Here is a 19,295-nt window from a genome sequence, read left to right as displayed (position 1 = left end):
TGGGACTCAGTGGGGTCCTAAAGTAAATCTAGGTGGTCCAAATACAAATACAATGCTTTTCAAATCTACACATTCACAGAATATGAAAACTATGTGATCTTGCATGTGAAATAAAAAAGACATACGTTTTAAAATCACATGAACTACATCAACCGCAATGTAATTTTGTCACTTTTTAAAGTTTAGCCTTTTTTAGCTTTATATAAAATACATAGTTTATATACATATATATTTACATAAATTAAATAATATCACATGCACACATATACACTTATTATATGTGTGTGTGTTCATGTGTGTCATAATTTAATGGTATATACATTTAAATTGAAAATGATCTGTTTATAGAGACGTCTGTACAGATTTTACAGTGTACTCAAACTCAACCTATTTAATTATATACACACTGGAAAGTATCATTTATATAACATGTAACTATTAAAACATGACTAAAAGTTTTAATATTAATGACTTTCTCACATTTATGTGTTACACGGCCTGTAATAACGACGGGCCGTTTTTCCCAGTTTGTTAATGGGACGTCAAGGCAGATATTAGCAGTCATTAACGCGCTGTGTTTGTGTCTGCCATGTGGTTTGTGGCGCTTGTATTGCTTCTCAGGTAACACCGTGTGGGCGGGGTTTCTAGTTGGGGCCTTTGGAACTCAGGACTCCGCCCTACCTGACTGTTTCCCGGCTTACCCCGGTAAAATCAAGGAGCGCGCCCCTTTACGTTAGCAGCATCCAATGAGCGCTGTCAGAGCGAGTCGTTGACCGTGGCGATGTATGTGTTGTGTGGTAGCAGCTACGAGCAGGGCTAGACGGGCAGTATGGCGGAGGAGGGCAGAGTGTACGAGTTAGAGGGGCTGGAAGAACAGCTGCACACTTTGTTAAGCCGCTATTCCGGCGAAGAACTTGGGGCCGACGGCGGACCCTTCTGCTCGGACTTTTGCAAGGTACGGTGCCGTTGCCGAAGTTGGTGACAGGCTTGTTGTCGAAGATAAGCGCGTATATGTTAGCCGACTCCCCTCCCCCAGAACTGCTAGTTACACGGCTAGCATTAGCAGTGGAGCTCGTTAGCATTTAGCTAACCAGTCGCTTTACAAACCAGCATGTTAGCTTTTTAAACCGTGTGTCTGATAGCCAACACCCAGATACAGATGATGCTAGCAAAACATTTGAGTCTGTAAACCAGTCGTATTTTGACATTAATTGTTCATTGTATGGCTAGCAAGCTAACTCGGCTAATCGTTGAGCCAGCTAGCCCAGAATTTGCCTACAAGTTAGCACGTTGATTGTTTACCAAACTAGTGACTGGACACCGTTTAGCACGTTAGTTAAGCGTTTGGTTAGCATTTCCCAGTAGAAAACTTAGCTGAAGATAGTCAAATACGAAGTAGCCAGTATTATTAATCATTTGTCACAAAGCCCACTTTTGATGTGTGGCTTAATGACCTCTCTTAACCCCAGCAGGACATGTTACGTTGCAGTAGCAATAATTTCTGCTATCACAAGCTCTTCTGTTGCCTTAAAGATCCTATATTGTCACAAAGCTAAAGGAGGAACGCATATCAGGCGCTACAGCTCGTGGAAAAGTGCATTTAAATGTCCATTAATGGGGCTTGCTGGTAAATATTGGACTGTTACAGCATAAAATTATAAATAAATAGGATTATTAGTCTTAAATCTAACAATGGGAGTCATCTAGTCCGTTCTGTCTTGTTGACAAATCCAAGAAGTCGCTTGTTATTTTGCAGCTGGGCCATTGTCATGCCATTCAGACTTTAAATCCAAACTTTAAATGCAAACTTTACTCACAGTTTGGCTACTCATTAATCAGTAAAGCATCAGTGATTTTAGTCAGAAAAGCTGCCAGATTGTAATGTTTTGTTACACATTCCAGTTTTATTTCGGAGAGGACTGGCTGTTATAACTGGACAAAGGCCTGAGATCAACATTGTTGACAGTTAACATTCACTAGATTCCACTGCTCATGTCCTGGATATCCACCATTAGAGGGCAATATAAGCACATTGTTTTTAAGTGAATTCACAGGTCAACTGGAAGCATTGTGTAAGTGCCACATTTTGGTTAGAGATGAGCCCCTGACTTGTAAAGTTTACCATTATGTAGTAAAAGTGTGTTAAAGGGAAAAGCTGCAGCCTGACTGAGTCAAAATGTTGGCCGTGATCATTCACAATAAAACATGCATTTGGATTTGAGCAACATAAAAACAGATGTGACTCAGACACGCTGATTATTTCACAGAAATTACCTGCGGCAGGTTTAATCTGTGCCTGAGGTGGAAGTCTGTTTTTTCAAAACATACGAATCTGTTAATCTGCTAGTCATTTTCTCAATTGATCAATTATGAATTACCAGAAACTTATGAAAAAATATGTCTCTCCCAGTTTCTCAGAGTCCAAATTACCAATTATATGTCTTTTTTTTTTTTTTTTTTTTTTTTTTTTTTAAAGAAAATGTAGTTTATTGAGTATCAAAATAGTTGGTGATTATTTTTCTGTTGATTTCCTCATAATCATTGCATCTCTAAGTGGTAACAGTGGAACCAAATGTCACTCTTTAGAGTGTTGTTACTCTTAAAGTCTAAGATTTAACATCTAATGTTGCCACAGACTTCAACATTACTCCTGTGATTGTGTTTTGTTTTTTTTTTTGACTTGTCTTTGTTCTGTCTTGTTGGTGCAGTTGGTGCAGGAGTTTGCCTCTCGCTGGCAGGTGCCGTTGCCTCAGCTCAGGATCCTTGAGATAGCTCTCTGCTGTTTTGCTCGAGCCTCAATCTTCTGCACATCAAACTGTGATCATGTGCTTCACACTCTCAGTAGTCTGGCTTTGTAAGTACACAGATCTCACTAAAGAAGTCGCTTTGATTCTTTGCGGATGTAAATGATCGCCACAGATTTTTTTTTGCTGCTTTAAAATGACAGTAGTGACACTTAAATGCTGTGATTTTGAGGTTTTTACCAATGAGAGTATTTTTGACTCTTCTTGTGTTTGCCAAGTTGTATTCCAGGTATTATGACACTTTAAAATTGCCCCATTTTTTCTCAAATCAGACCTTTATTTTCACTGTTATTTGCGAGTGTTTGGATTTATGTGTCCAGACATCAGCAAACATATCAAGCATGAGTTGATGCGGTAAAAACTCAGGCTTCAGTAGTTACATAGCTGTACTGGTGATGCAACTTTTTAAAGCCCTCTTAATTTATCATTTTTTTTCTAGCTCTACATAAACCTCCTAAATTATCAGCAGACTTTTTGTTTTGCCGTCTGTTCTCGGACTGCTGCTCTGTGGTTGTGCTAACTTGCGCTCTGCTGTAGGCAACATTGAGTTTGCTCAGCTCTTCTGCCACTCTGGATTTAATGTTTGTGTTGTTTGTTGCATTGCAAGTATCGCAAAAGACATTTTGGCCTTGTTCAGATTCTAATCCCAGTTTTCTCAGCATGTCCAGATTGATTTCATGAAGTCTGGGCAGCAAAAAATACATGACGCGATTTTTTTTCAAAAGACCTTAGTTGGTGGTGGTTTGAAATGCAGTTTAAATCAGATTCCTATAGATGCATCTCAATCCGGATGCTCTGGCTGCTGAAATTGGATTTCAGTTACAACAACGTAACATACAGCGATGGGAAGTTGACAGTGACAGAAGTGCTGAGCAGATTCCATGCTGCTAGGAAAGTGCTATGCAGAACAACAAGGAGAACAACAGATGCTGAAGTAAATGTCTGCTGGCTGACTTGACAGTATGACTGTTTAGAGGCTGAAATGATGGATCTTCATTTTTCAGCCTTCAGCTTGGGGCTGAACAATCAATCAATTTCATAGTGTAAAAAAAACACTGCATTTTAGGATATATGAGGTGTGGCTACTACACACGTGGTACCCCTCGGTTAATGAAAGAAAAACCCACAATGATCACAGAAATAATTTGAATCTGACAAAAGTAATAATAAATAAAAATTCTATGAAAATTAGGCAATGGAAATCAGACATTGCTTTAAGAGAATTATTTTAAAAAATAAACTCATGAAAAAGGCCTGGACAAAAATGATGGTACCCCTAGAAAAGACTGAAAATAATGTGACCATAGGGACATGTTCAATCAAGGTGTGTCCTCTAATTAGCATCACAGGTGTCTACAAACTTGTAATCAGTCATTCGGTCTATTTATAGGGTTACAGTAGTCACTGTGCTGTTTGGTGACATGGTGTGTACCACACTAAACATGGACCAGAGGAAGCCAAGGAGAGAGTTGTCTCAGGAGATTAGAAAGAAAATTATAGACCAGCATGTTAAAGGTAAAGGCTATAAGACCATCTCCAAGCAGCTTGATGTTCCTGTGACTACAGTTGCACATATTATTCAGAAATTTAAAATCCATGGGACTGCAGCCAACCTCCCTGGACGTGGAGGAAAATTGATGACAAATGGAAGAGACAGATAATACGAATGGTAACAAAAGAGCCCAGAACAACCTCTAAAGACATTAAAGTTGAACTCCAAGGTCAAGGTACATCAGTGTCAGATCGCACCATCTGGTAACAGTGCAGCCAATCTTTCCTAAAGACCTGATTTGAGAGACAAATTTGGTTTCCTTGCAGCTGGAACAAAGCCTTTGCAATCTGATTGAAGTTGACATAGCATCAAGATGGGGGCGTTTTAAACCACCTCTAAATGCGGTTTGGATCTGATTAAACAAATCATATTTATTGAGTTTTGGGGTTTTTTTGCTGTTGAGACTATGTTGATATGCTAAAAAAACAGATTTAGACTCATAGTCAGGTGGAAGCAACACTAAGATAGTTTGTGCTCTCAGTGAGATAAATTGTCATATGATCATGTGACTTGTATTCTGAAAACCTTCAAAGACAACTTGCTGACTTTTGTGGTAGCTGATGGCACATTTTGCTACGGACAAGTCGTTCTTTCTCTTTTAATGCAAGCCGAGCAAGAAACAGCTTATTTTAGATCAAAATGACCAAATCACTGCTTCAAAACCATTTACTGAGGCTGCATCTCTGCAACAGGAAACATCAGAAGTAACGTACTTCAGTGGTTTCAGTGAGCCATCCAGTGTCCTAACACTTGATAAATATGATAAACATTTATGACTACAATAAAACTGACTTCTTCATTTGTACTGTCAACTATTACCTCACTGGTACATGAGCTACTAGCTCCTGCTTGTTGTCAGGCACATTGGTAAAATGTATCAAATTACTGCTCACGTGCGTTTTGACAGTTGCTTTAATCTTTGATTAAAAATTCTCACTTTTAGATATCTTTAAGAAAGAAATTAACCTGGAGATGTCTTTTGCTGTTGACATTTGGTTCCTCGTTTAACGAATTTCGCTTCTCCTTTTAAGTTTCACTTTAGTTCCATTGTGAATGAATGAATGACTGAATCCCGTTATTGCCCCTCAGGGAACTGGCCTCACACAATGGACCCTTGAGAAAGCACACATAAATACCACACATCTCACACGCCCAGGAAAAAACAAACTTGGCACTAAGACAGACTGACACGTCACATGAAAACACACAAGTGTGTTTAACAAAATGAGACAAAAAAAAATCCCTTTAAATAGCTTATAGTTTCCAGTTTCATCACATACAGTGAAAACAAAATGCCCAAAAACCAGTGAGAATATTCATGTAGCCAATCAGCGAAACCTTTTTCTTTTTACTTTTCTGCTGACCACATCTGAAGTAATCCAGCATATTCTGGGCCATTGGTGGCAATTTTTTGTGGGATTAAAAGTTGATTGTGTTCGCTGGCTTACGCACGCACATTAGCGAGCCAGGAAAAACCCTGGAACGCCGCCAGTTGTTGACTCTAGTTTGTCTGTAAACCCTCAATCCCCCAGGGTTTCCCGCAGCTTCGCAATTAACTGCATTCCACAGCCTCTTTTACCACAGCCAGTGTCTTTAGAATTTCTGTGCATACTTAAATTAAAGTTAGAAAGTAGATTTAAACTTGTAAAAAATGTGCATGTGTTGCTTTGCTCTGTTCACAGGAGTGTTTTTGAGTTGCTGCTGTTCTTTGACCAGAAGGACTTCCATCAGGAGCCTCTGAAACACTTCACTGTTACATTCCAGGTGAGGATGAAGTGCAGAGCATCTTCCAAACAAAACAATTAAGGAATCTATGAAAAATCTTTCATTTTGTGTCCTAAATTTATCGTTGTTTATTATCTGCTGTATCTGATTATGGTACCCTGTTTGTTGTTGTACTGTTCTTCCACTTATAAATGTGTTGCTTCTCTGCATTGTTTCACCTTTATTGTGATTATGTACATTCACATTAATCACACAGGCAGCAATTAAGGATATACAAGGTCCAGCTGTTACATAATGAGACGGATGCTGGAATTTAATTTTGCTTAATTCATGCAGATTCGTCCTCCTTGTCTAACATTCATGCTTTAATGTTGGCTGGTGGTGATGCTCCATCACATGTATTAATTGTTACACAGCTATAGTTGAACTGAAAATTGGATCACAAGTCAGATCACAATATCTGGCAGAACAGTTATGATATAATATTTCTCCAAATCATTAAGCTTTAGTCACAACTAGTTTGCAAGTTAATCCTGGTGATTGTACAGTGGTCCCTCATCATATCGCAGTTCCCTTTTCACGGTCTCACTGTATCACGGATTTTTAAATGGGTGTCTGGAACGTAACCCCCGCGATAGACGAGGGACCACACTAAAAATTGGGCATTTAGTGATGAAGAAGACTTCTTACAGGCTATAGTTAACATTTTTAAGTAAATTATTGTATATTGAGGATTTTTCAGTGAGGACTGAGATACAGATGAGATTTTCAAACCAGGCAACTGAGTAAAACAATGTATCAGACACACATTATTATTCATTCCTGTCGTTTTCACCCACTGTAAACTCGTTTTCACTCCAATGTAAAATCCTGCACCTCTGTTGAAATGGAGGGAAAGAATTTTAATTTAAATTCTTTTCTGCTGTATGATACAGTCAAAACTCTATAAATCATAAAAAAAAAATTGATTGCTTATTTTTCAAAAATGACTAAATGTTTTGTATGTTGATTCCAGGTTTGTTCAAAGTGCCCACAAAATAGTGAATATACATAGTATAGATGTTTTACCACTCAAGTTTCACTTACATTTTCTATTTGTTTCTTGTCGCCTCTCTGTTATGTGTAAACACTGCCGACAGTTCAACCTAGTTCTGTTAAGAAAGTCCCTGAATTTTTGTCATGTGACTGTTGCAGCTGAGTCACTAACAGTTGCACCGAGGAGAGCAGATTTAAAAAAATATATATCGTTTTTTTTTTTTATGAAATCTGATTAGAGCTAATGGTTTACTTTTGGCAATTAAAATAAGCAGAGACATGTGGAATGTAATGATTTTCAGTGGTTCAGAGTGTTTTGATCTGTCTTTGAACATATCTGGAGGGAATTGTTAATAGTGTTATTGAAACATTAAAGCTTTCAGACACTGATTTTGTCCTCGTGCTCTTCAGGAATGTCATGTGGCCCTCGCAAAGCATGAGAATGTTCACTTACTTCAGGTGGAGCGGTTGGTTCGTGGCGGCGGCCCGTGGGCCAATCCAGCCTTACAGGCAATCCTCAGTGAGTCCAGTTTACCTCAGAATGAAGGTCAGTAACATAAATACCTCTTGTACTAACTAGGGATCGGCTGATATGGGTTTTTCTAGGCTGATATTGGCAATCAAGAAAGTCCGATAACTGATATTTGGAGCCAATATAAATTAACTGTAATGTTTTAACAGAGAACCTGTCATTCATAACTAGACGTCTTTATTAATAAGGGTGACTATAACTGAATATGTAGAATCAAAATAGGAGTGGTTAAATTATCTCCTGTTTATGTGACTGAGATTGATCAGCTTGTGTCCTGCATTTATGTCTGCTGTTCTTCCGTTTTCTTAATCTGTCAGTTTTATCACTTATATTGCTCATTGAGGTTCGTATCTTAAAGTTTTATTACTCTGCCAAGGAATGCGGTTTCACATCATAGTTACGTGACTGTTACCGTTGGTTTGTCTGTCTCTCTGTTAGCAACATTACTCAAAAACAGATTATTGGACTTGGATGTAATTTTCAGGGAAGGTCAGAAATGATATAAAGACCAAGTGATTAGATTTTGGCAGTGATGCGGCTTATAGTCTGGATCCATGGATTTGTTAAAGATTTCTGTATCATTGATAATGACACGGCATCACTGTAACTATGACAACAAGTGACACTACATCAGCTGCCTGTTGACGATGACATGATTGCGATCCTGCTACAAATCGACCGCTCTGGACTTATCGGGACTTATCTGACGGAAATGATACAAGCAATGAGCAGTCTTGGCGGAGTACTGAGCTCTCTGAGTGCTTTTCTTGTTTAATTTTGCAGCCCTACTTCTGCGATAGCCATTGGAGGTGAATGAATTGCTTTTTTTCCCTTCACCGGTTCAGTATCTTTTTGCCTCCACCTACACTCTGATCATCAGGTGTCTGTGTCCGCCTCCTCTTCCCTCACTTTCTTGTTAAATAATCAGCTGCACATCAATTTATCTATTAACACACATCAACTTACAGCTTGTTTTTGCAACCAGGCAGGGACAGACTGACATAGCAAATGCGACCGTTTTGGTCGCTGTCTGGAGCCCTGTAATTGCTGGAGTGGATCAGAATTTTCTGTGCTGTCGGTGTTTGTTGTAACTAAACCTGTTCCTCCTCTGGCTTTCTGCAGTGGATGGGTGCATCGGCTCTGAGCTGCCGGTGTTCTTTGAGCTTCGAGTGCGCTACCTTTTATCCTGCAAGCGCACCAGTGAGGCCGTGGCCTTGGCTCAGTGTTGTGCTCGGCATCCCACAGCAGGACAACACTCGTTCTTCCTCCAGGTCTACCTCACATGGCTTTACAAAACTTCACAGCACGACCGCCTAGTTAAAGAGGTGGGTGGAGCGACTGTATGCTAAGGACTCACATGTCTTTCAGTCTGTTGTATCTTGTGCTTTTGCTTGGCTTTCATTCAACTATTTCCACATTTCATTTATGACCGTTAGCTTATATTCTAATTCGTGTTTTTTTTTTTTTTTTTTTTTTTTTTTTTATAGGTGGCTGACCTCAGTGGTGAAGATGCAGTGCACCTCATCTGTAGCTTGGAGTGTGAAGAAAAGGATGAGTTGCTTTTAGGCCTCAGTACAGCATTCCTGTTGCAGCAGCTCCGCAGGGGAGATATGTACTATTTGTGGTAAGTAAACTTAAATTTGATGCTAATGTGATAAGAAATCAATTTATGACACCAAGTGAGGTTTATTTAAGGGTTCCTAATTTTTACAAAATTAATTTTGCTACACATGTAATGACCATTGGCCCTCTGATCATTTTGAAAGGTACATTATCTTTAAAAAAAAACACTGTGTTTATCGGTGCTGGACCCAGTATAAACAAAAAGAGTCATCAGATCTTCCACTTTACAAGCGTGAGGATTTGTTCCTTTTGGAAAATGACTCAAATCCAAGCTTTAAATACTGATTACCAATGTGGCAAAAATAAGCTGTTTGCACCAGATTTTAAAGAAAGCAAAGCATTCCTTGGTACAACTTGGAAGCAACTGAGATCACCTGAGTGTGCTTGGAAAAATGTTGTGCATGTTTTTTCAGATTGCTTTCCATTTGTGTAAAAATAAATGAATAAAAAAATTGCCAGCAGTTCAGTTCTTGCTTTTTTTGTAATTTTTATGGTTTATGGCATTAAATTTTTCTCATTCTGCACAAAAGACATTTCTGAGTTCTCTCTATTTCTAGCTCTAGTTGTGCTGTTTCCATAGAGGTGCAGAGTTTTACATTGCAGTAAAAAAAAAATAACAGTGAGTTAAAATGTGACAGGAGTAATCAATGTCCAGAAACACCTTATGATTCAGGGGTCAATAATAATACGAGGCCACATTTTGACAGGCTGTTACATAGAAAAGCACAAACAGTAAGTAAATAACAAAATGACTTTTTAAACTCCATTTTTTCTTGCAGCGAACTCGTCTTTGTGTGGACTAAACTTCACAGTCGGTTGAAGACATCGAAACAAGCTCTACTCAAGGAGAGTCATCAGCTGATGCTGTCTGCCACTAATGTCAACTCACTCTTCCCCTTCATCAGAGCCATACTTCAAGAAGTGAGACAAATATTTAACCTGCAGTATCTTTTTATAAAATTAAATTTGATTAGATTTGTTAAGATGTTGGGATTTGTGTGTGCGCTGACTTGAATATTTAATTCCTGTGTCTGTGTCTCACCAGATGGGTGAGGATGGTGTACAGTTCTGTGTGGAGCTCTGTGCGAATGCCCTGGACTCTTGTCTTCCCTGTGATGTCCTCACCAAGTCCCTCATCTACAAAACCATCGCTGGACTGCTACCCAATGATCTGGAGGTTTGCCGGGCATGCGCTCTCCTTGTCTTTTTCCTGGAGCGAACTGTTGAATCCTACAAGGTCGTGTACCTTCTCTACATGCATCCCGATCAGGAGTACCACGTGGAGCACAGCCCCATTGGAAATCATGTTCGCTTCGAAACCCTCCAGGTAGAGCAACCTTTTAACGTACATGTTTGACAGAGGAAAGCAGCTTTAGTCTCTGAAGACTCAGTTCTTACAAAGAGCACAGGCATCTCGCCTGCTGAACTTATAATCTCACTGAGCCACTGTCGGTCTCTTCTGGTTCCAGTGTGGTTTGTGTTTATTCTCAAGTCGCAAAGCTATAAGAACAGCAATCTAAACCTAGATATGAGAATGATTTATTGTGGAGGCACAGGTTAAGTGCTGACCTTGTTCGTTGTTAGTAAGTTGGTTCTAACTGGCAGCAAGTACTTTTGTTAAAATACAGTGTTTACAACAAAAAAATAAATGAATCCTGCTTTCAGATATCCCTCTGTGATACAAAAGTTTTCAGTTTTATTTAAAATTTTACTTTGTAATGAAAGATCACCAAAGTTAAACACAAGAAATATGCCACATATTACTGTCAGGGTTTGCTTTATTCTTCTCAAAAAGAAATTGATATATGTAAGATAATGATTTGGATTGCATTACAGTGAAACCTAAAATCTAAGGCTACACAGCTGTTTGTTGTGTGTCAATATTTCAGATGAGTGGTTTGCTAACTGTTAATGAAAATCAATATATGTCTGACTTTAATATATGCTTATTTTCTGTACTCAGGTCTTGAAGAAAGATCTGTACTTTGACCCAGAATTTTGGAACCTCATTGCATTGCGGACCAACTGTTTGAAACTGATGAGTGAGAAGGTGGTCAGTGCTGCCCTTGAAGAAATCATGGACGACAAATGGATCTCTACCTACTTCGCCAAAGAGCCTGCACTCCGATCAAGAGCGTCAGTATGTCAGAGAGGAAGTAAAAGTGCACTTCAGGGTAAGAAGCGGCACGGTAAAGAGGATACTGACACCACAGGCAAAAGACTGAAGGTGAGTTCTGGAAAAACAGGACTAAATGTTGATCATGCTGTAAAGCAGAAAGGTTCACGACTGTTGAAGGAAGCATCTTCGGGACCTTTAAGGCGCTCGTTTTGGCAGTTGGACAGAATACAGGACAGCGGAGAACACAGACGAACTACACGGCTCTCAGAGAAGAACCCGCCTAAACGGAGGATCAGAAGACCCAAGTGGCTCCTGGAAGACTCAGGAAATCTTGAGGAGAATAATGTTCCTCTTAGGATGAAAAAACATGGGTTAAAACATGAAAAGCACCATCAGTCATCTGTCATGAAGAGATCTGAAGCTAGTCAGATCAAGAACAAACACAAACCTTCAGTAAACTCTCATTTGAAGGCAAAGGAGAACAACAGCAACAAGCACCACAAAGATTCTTTGGACTGTAATAAACCATCCCCACCTGCACAAGTAATTCTAGAGCTCTCCCTACCAGACAATGAGTTGCTGGGTACGTTTACTGAGGATGCTTGCAACAGACACAGAGGGTTTCCTCAGGTGCTTCTTTACAAACCTACAGTGAAGATTCCTGCCACGTCACAACCCGTAAAAACTGTACATCGCAAAGAGGTGGTTCTTCGAGCGCGGGATGCAGCTATGTTTGTACAACAGTTGCATTGTTATGCACGGAGGCAAAAAGGAAAAGGTAATGGGTCTAATGTTCAGAGCTCAGTTTCAACAATCACACGGTCATCCATGCAGGGAAGCCCTCTGAAAGATCCGCCGAGAGAGGAGATTAAAGGTGGAATTGTCCTTCGGCCAACAACAATAGCAGCAGCGAGAGATCCAGAATCCCCAGTTATAGATAAAGTCCTTCAGACTCAAACTACAAAAGTAGTCACACGAAAGACATCAGCAAGAGAGCTCCCTGAAAAGTCTGCTGTCGAGATGAAAGTCACTGTTGCTTCTCAGAGGTCAGCAGCAGCAAAACAGACCAAGTCCCCACTATTAAATAAAAACCATCAAGCTCAGAGCACGAAAGATACTACAGGGTCTGGCGAAGTCAGAGTCTCAAATGGAGATGAGGTTCTTCAATCTCAAACTGTTGCTTCAGCAGGAGTGCAAAGTGAAGAGCCTTCTGTGGAGATGAAAGTCACCATTGCCTCACAATCCCAGGTTTTAGACAAGGTCTCGAAACATCCATCTGTAGAAGACGGTGCAAAAGCTGATGCTTCACAAACCTCCACAGCAGACAAAAATCAGAAGAAACTTACAGACAAAATCCCTCTAATCTCCAATAAAGCCAGCTTTTCAAACTCTGGAGCTGCAGATCCTGCTGTCTTACAGTCTCCCGATGCTACAATTAGAGGTGTGGAACAGGTTCAAAGGGGCAGAAATTCCCTTCTAGTCAGTAACAGTATTTCTGAAATGGACGTCACAACCTCAGAGGGACATGTGCCTTGTAAATATGACGTAAGCCCTAGAAAAAATGTTGCAGCTCTGAGTGAAGTGTCAGAAACTGAGGCTCCCTATACACCTGTAGATCAGAGTGGTATGAGCGACATATCGGCTCTGACATTAGTAACTGAAATGGTTACTGAACTTGCACCTGAACAGCTTTCTCGAGATCTGGAGAATGACAAACAGCGGGCTCCAGGCAGCAGTGCCTCCAAAGACTCAAGAATACGAAGTAAACCTAAAGTTCCTCATAGAACACGGACTACCGCCATCTGCTCTGTACAGGAACAGGAGGCAACTGATGTGCAAGGGAAGAAAGTCAAAGACAGAAATCAGGATATTGATTTAGATATACCTGAGAACAGTGAGCTGATGGAAACAGCGCCAGAATCTGAGGAATCCAAGTTGGAGTACTGTTGTACCTTCTGCAACAAGGCCTTCAAGGGAAGTCGTGTTGTTGCACATGCAATGTTCCACTACCGAAAAGATGAGTGTATGTTCTGTGGGACGATGTTCAAAGATGACCTCCTGGCCATGATGCACTTGTCTGATCACATAGAGAAGCTAAAGAGGATCAAAGAGTCAACCGATAACCAAGCCCAAGATAATGGGATCTCTGATGCCAAAGATATCTCCACACCCAAAACCTCTGCCAAAGCCAAGACCTCAAGTATGTCTTCTGGGTGTCGGAGTAGGGGGAGACCGAAGAAATCTGGTATCTGTCCGAAATCAGTCACCCTCACAGATTCGAGTCCGTCTGAATCCAGAAAATTGAGATCTAAGGACAAGCCAGCGGAGGGACTGTCTTTACAAGAAACACAGAATGGTTCAAAGCACCTTAATAGTAAAGCTGCTGTTCACAAGGTAAATGGGCATATTGGCAACAAGAAAGAATTTGACAGATCGAAGAAGGCTTTGCAGCAGGAGGCTTCTCAAGGAAAAGCGAGAGATGGAGCTGTGAATCCCAGATTGCAACAAAAGATAGAGATAGATTCTTCTGCAACATCGGTTCAGGGAAAGAAAAAATTTGCTTCTTCGACAGAAGAAAAAATTAAGGAGACTGAGTCTCTGCAGGCTCTGAAGGCAGCCACAAAACAAAACGGAAAAGTTATTGAAGAGAAAAATGTGGAACCACAAGAGAAAGTTTGTTGTCCTGCAGATGGATGCTCTTGGTTTACAGACCTGTCGAAGAACCGTGTCGCCCTCCTGTACCATGCCCTCGAAGATCACCACGGGGAGGTCAAACCTTTAGAGCTGGCGTTTCGTGTTGGAAACAGCAGATGCAGTATTTGCATGAGGGTTCTATGGAGCTTCGAACATTTTCAGCATCATGTTGAAAGACACAGACTTGCTCCCCGGCATCCTTGCCTTCATCAGGGTTGTACTTCTAGGTTCAAAAGCGGGATGGAAATGAGACGCCATGCCAGGAAGCACAGTCCGCTGCAGGCAGTGTGCTGCCTCCCTGGATGTTCTAAACTATTTATTTGTCTTTGGGCACTGAACCTTCATGAAAGGGAACACTATGCTTCCAAATCTACTAAATCAGACACCAACACAAATGTGCAAACAAGTGACAAACATATTACCATGCCATTTGGGAAGAAACACCATCAAAGTTCAAATGATACTCATTCTGCCACTGCTGTTAATAAGACTGAGAATGTAAAGGCTACCTGGAAGTCAAGAGAACAGACTACTCATGACTTGCAAGGAGGCAAACATCCAAAGGCTCCTCCTCTCTCCACTCCAGCGTCTTTGATAAAACAGGAGTTAAAAGAGAGAAATAAGAGCAAGGAATCAAATGTATTGAAGAATCTCTCCAACAAGGACACTTCTGCAAAGCCTACTGGTCCTCATCTTAGGTTAAGGCAAACTTTAAGAAAAGAGCAGGTAACAAATAAAACAATGGCACCTCCCAAAATTCACAGTGTCATCTCATCTTCCCTTTTAAAACACAGCAGCAAATTGAGGCAGAAGTTTAAGAAGAAGCAGGTCAAGGTAAACATAAAAGGTCTGAAAAGAAGAGGACGCCCTCCAAAATCTAACAAAGTAGTGGACGATGAAAACACAACTGAAACTGTGAGGGAAACAACTACCCTGCAGAAGAGTCAGAAGAGCCCTGTTCAGTCTTCTCCCACTGAAACAGTTGAGAATGCTACAGCAGGTAACGGGTTAAAAGTAGAAGAGAAGAGTCGGCAGCTCCAGGGCGTAGCCAAAACTGCAACCGATAAATCAAAGTCCAAGAACTCAGCCAGCAAGCAGATTAAAAGGAATCATGTTCAACAAAAAGGGCTCTCACAAGACACTCCATCAAACAGTTTAAAACTGTCCAACTCAGAACCCAAAACACAGAAGTTAAATGCTGTTAAAGTAAAGAAATTGCATAAAAATGAAACTCCTTCTGCACCTTCAGACTCCAGCAAATCAGAGAAGCACAAGATGGCAAACAGTAAAGTCAACAGAAAGACGACCAAGAAAATTCATCTTGAGCAAGAAGCAGATGTCCCATCAGCTGCCACGTCCAAATCTGCTGTTCAACAAGTCGAAGGCAATGGAGAAGCAGTGGAAAGTTCTGCTGATGGCGAGGGAAAAGTAAACGTAGAAAACACAGACTCAGCACAAGATAACTCCGGTAACTCTGATTTATCTGTCCCGGCCAACAGCCTAAATGTCTCAGCTCCCACAGAGAAAATGCACTCAGTGAAGAAAGAGGAAAAGTCAAAGAAGTTGCACGTCACAGAAAAAGGGAAGAATGCTTCTTCAAACTCAGGCATGGTAATTAAGAAGCAGAAAGACGCTCATAAAAAGGGGGACAGAAAGTTTGTCAAGGACAAGCGGCCACGCAAAGATGAAGGCAAAGCATCTGCATCGAAAAAGAGGGAAAAATGTGACGTCCAACAACAGAGCGAGGCCAAAGGGGCAGCAGCATTCGTAAAGAACACTCTTAATGAGGATGGAAAAGGACAAAAGGAAGCTTCAGATAACTCTGGTCCCTTCATGCCTGCTGTCACTAATACCATAAATGACAACCCTGAAAGTAGCACACAGAAGGCAATGAAAAAGAAAACATTACAGAAAAAGAATGTGACGAAAAAGACGGACCAGAGCAAAGCAAATAAGAAGCGTAAGGATGTTCATAAAGACGATAGTGCAAAGATTGTCAAGAAACAACGCAAAGATGGTAGTGGTCCCTCAGCATCTAAGAAACCTGAAGTCCATCCGCTTACTGAGGTCAAAGTAGAGGCAGCAGGGAGCTCTGAAGGGGACAAAGCTGCAGCAGAAACACAAACTGCGATCAGTGGTCCCGGTTACTCTGTAATAATGAATGGACAAGCCTCAAGTGGGGATGGCAAATCAACAGTGCGTGAAGCTCTTGCACAGTACAGTAAGAAGCCATACATGCGTCTGCCGCCTACAGCATACCTGGATGAGAAGTACATCACCATGCCAAAAAGACGGAAGGAGATGTTGTTTTTCCAGCCGTCTCAGAGAAGCGCTGCTCCTGAACAGGCCTATGTGATGGCGGCTCCGCAGAGACAACGATGTGCCAACTGTTTCGCTACCTTCAACACTGCTGAGGAGCTGCAGAGTCACCTCCAGCTGCAGAAGTGCTCCAACCTCTTTGGATTTGACTCTGATGACGAAGGTAAGTTGACAAACTAAAAGCATAAATACAGTATCATGTTTGTACAAATACCACCGGTTTTTCAGAACTGAAGTAGGGATGGGACAATTATTGTGACCGATATGTGTCATTTTTACAATTATCTGTATTTTTATTGACCTATTACTGACAAATTAAGTGCTACTTCAGGTCTGATGCAGCCTTCTTTCTCTGTCACCACTTTGTGGTCTCAGTGATATGTCTCAGAGACAGCAAAAACTGAACAAGCTAACCAGGAAATTAGCTTCTCCCACAGTGGCTAAGGATATGCTAATGGATGGCAGCTAAGTTAGCAGGCAGAAACAAATGCCCCTGAAACAGAATCTGGAAAACAATAATAATGCTTTAAGATCCCAGAACCTAGAGAACAATAAAAGTGACAGAACAGTGAAAGATTAAGAAAACAGAACAGCAGACATAACTGCAGGAGACAAACTCATCAATGTCAGTCCTATTTCTATTCTACATATTCAGTTATTAATGAAGAGGTCTAGTCATGAATGACAGGTTCTCTATCACATGCTGTTAAGACATAACATTTAATGTTATCAGCCTTTCTTGATTAACAGTAGTCAGCATCGGTTTCGGCCCTAAAGAACCCACATCGGTTGATCTCTAGATTGAAGCACTCTCTGTTGTAACAATTCCATTAAAGCACATTGCATATAGAGCATCTTTAAAACCCATTGGGCCTGATAAATTGTAAAAGAGGAACTATAAGCAGACTCAAAGCAGTAAAGACCCCATTTAATGCTGATTTTGATGAATTGTTTTCTGTCTGTTAGAGTAGGTTTTCCCCCTCTATTGTACATTACTGCAGCAGGTCTTTTCACTGTCGTCCAAAACGCTCCGTTTTAGCTCCTGTGTTCGCCAGCAACTCAACATGTGTGCTTCGATTGGTCCTGAGACATTTTAGAATTGGCAGAAGCTTTATAACACAATAAAGAAAAAAGAAAACCCAATGAGCATAAACATATATCCTCTTTAAGACTACATTAAATGCAACAATCTGTCAGTTATATGCAGTTGTTGTAAATTTAGGTTAATATAGACTAATATAGACAATAGATGAGCACAACTTGTGTTACTCTGGAATGGTGTCATTATTCTCTTGTGTTTTTTTCTGTTTTAGGGAACAGTTGAACATGTTAAATTAAGTGAACTGAGGTTTTGAATACCTAACAGACTGACCTGTGGACCAGCTTGGAGTTCGTGGATGGGTTGTACCTCAACAGATCAGTGACCTCTGGATCACGTGTTCATCGCTCTGGGCAAAGAACCAAGCATCTGGAGATGCAGACCGAAAAACTAAAAGGGTACCATACTTTAGCTGCTGTAAAGCAAAGACCCGGGAGAAATAATAGCCCATCAGCAGTCAGACTACTGAACTGAACCCATCAGATTATTAGAAGGACAGCTTGTACTGAAGTGCCTGCTCTGGAACCTCCGTGCTGTTTTCCAGCTGCTTCGCCTGGTTTGGAGATCAAGCATCGTGGCTTAAAGACTGGACTCTCGAAAGCTGTGAAAAATAATCTAACGCAAGACTACAAAGCTCCTCCTGCTCTCATTAGGATACATATTTTTCACATCAGTAAGCCATAAAATGAAATTGTTTGCTTTTTGCACTGCTCTCATAGGATTTTTCTGTTAATCTGTTTCTCCTCAAACTCAAGTGGTGGGGATGCACAACGAAAGTGGCATCTGAAAGTTCGTGCTGTTTTAACACCCTAAGGTTAAAGACATAATTTAGACTGAGTCTAAACTGTAAAGTTGTAAGGTCGCTGTATCACATCTTCTTTGAGAAGTTTTTAATGGATGAATCTTGTTTAAATACTAATTGCATTTCTTTTAATAAGTTCCCTATGGGCTCAGTAGGCCTGTGCTGCTTGTCCTGACCATAAGTAACCAGTAGGGGTCAGTGTGCACCAGTCTTTTATTTCCTGCTTCCACAACGGAACATTATTGTTTTCTCTTTTCGCAACAGACGCACACAAAGCTACTCCGCTGCATTTACCACACTCAAGAAATCTCGTCACTTCCAATTACGTCTGGCAGGCTGTAGTTCATTTAGCAATAACAGCTGCAACCCACAAAATGCGCATCTAGTTAATTTATCGCTGGGATCCATCGTTTAATCATGTGCTCTTCATTCGTCAATAGAGCAGCTGACATTCTGGCTTCTTTTGTATATTCTCACTTACACATAGTTTTTTTGAATCTTTACTGAACTGTTCCAAACGTGATGTATCTATTAGAGTGAATGTTCTCTTTCAGGATTCCTTCAAAGAAAGTGTTACTGGGAGGCCGCACCAGTCTATCATGAGCAGCAGCAGGTTCTATTTATTTATGTTTTATTTTCTATCTTTTGTAAATATTTGAAGAGTTTCAATGGCCTATTCTATAAGGGGGGATGTTGGAGCTGGGTTTATATTTTGTTCTTGAAGAAAAATAAAACTTATTTCAAATGGCATCGATTCTGCTGGCCCGGTAATGGTATCTGCTGCACCCAGCGGAAGTGTGTTGCGTTTCATCTGAGGAAAGAGGAAATAAAACGCTTCAGTGCGCTGGCTGAAGATGAGACACAGGAGCGTTGGACAGCTGCAGAGGAAGAGAACGTATTAAATTATTTCCCGAGTCCAGACTGAACACCTTTGCCAAGCTTTTTGCACGTGCTATTTTGTGAATATTAAGCTTTGAAATCGAACACGTGA

The 19,295-nt window shown here is 40.6% G+C and overlaps 1 protein-coding gene across 1 annotated transcript; it reads left to right on the top strand.

The window, feature by feature from the left end:
• Window positions 1-777: 777 nt before the first annotated feature.
• LOC111579458 (uncharacterized) lies at window positions 778-19,054 on the top strand. Its single transcript, XM_023286753.3, has 10 exons — window positions 778-955; window positions 2,709-2,854; window positions 6,039-6,120; window positions 7,528-7,663; window positions 8,771-8,973; window positions 9,136-9,272; window positions 10,051-10,192; window positions 10,317-10,598; window positions 11,235-16,566; window positions 17,717-19,054. Exons 1-10 carry the CDS (start codon window positions 830-832, stop codon window positions 17,725-17,727), a joined length of 6,597 nt encoding a protein of 2,198 aa, XP_023142521.1. The 5' UTR covers window positions 778-829; the 3' UTR covers window positions 17,728-19,054.
• The last annotated feature ends 241 nt before the right edge of the window (window positions 19,055-19,295 follow it).

This window comes from Amphiprion ocellaris, chromosome 24 (genome assembly GCF_022539595.1).
Source record: "Amphiprion ocellaris isolate individual 3 ecotype Okinawa chromosome 24, ASM2253959v1, whole genome shotgun sequence".
Classification (NCBI taxonomy): domain Eukaryota; kingdom Metazoa; phylum Chordata; class Actinopteri; family Pomacentridae; genus Amphiprion; species Amphiprion ocellaris.
The sequence above is the reverse complement of the archived record's forward strand: the minus strand, read 5'-3'. Positions and strand labels throughout refer to the sequence as shown.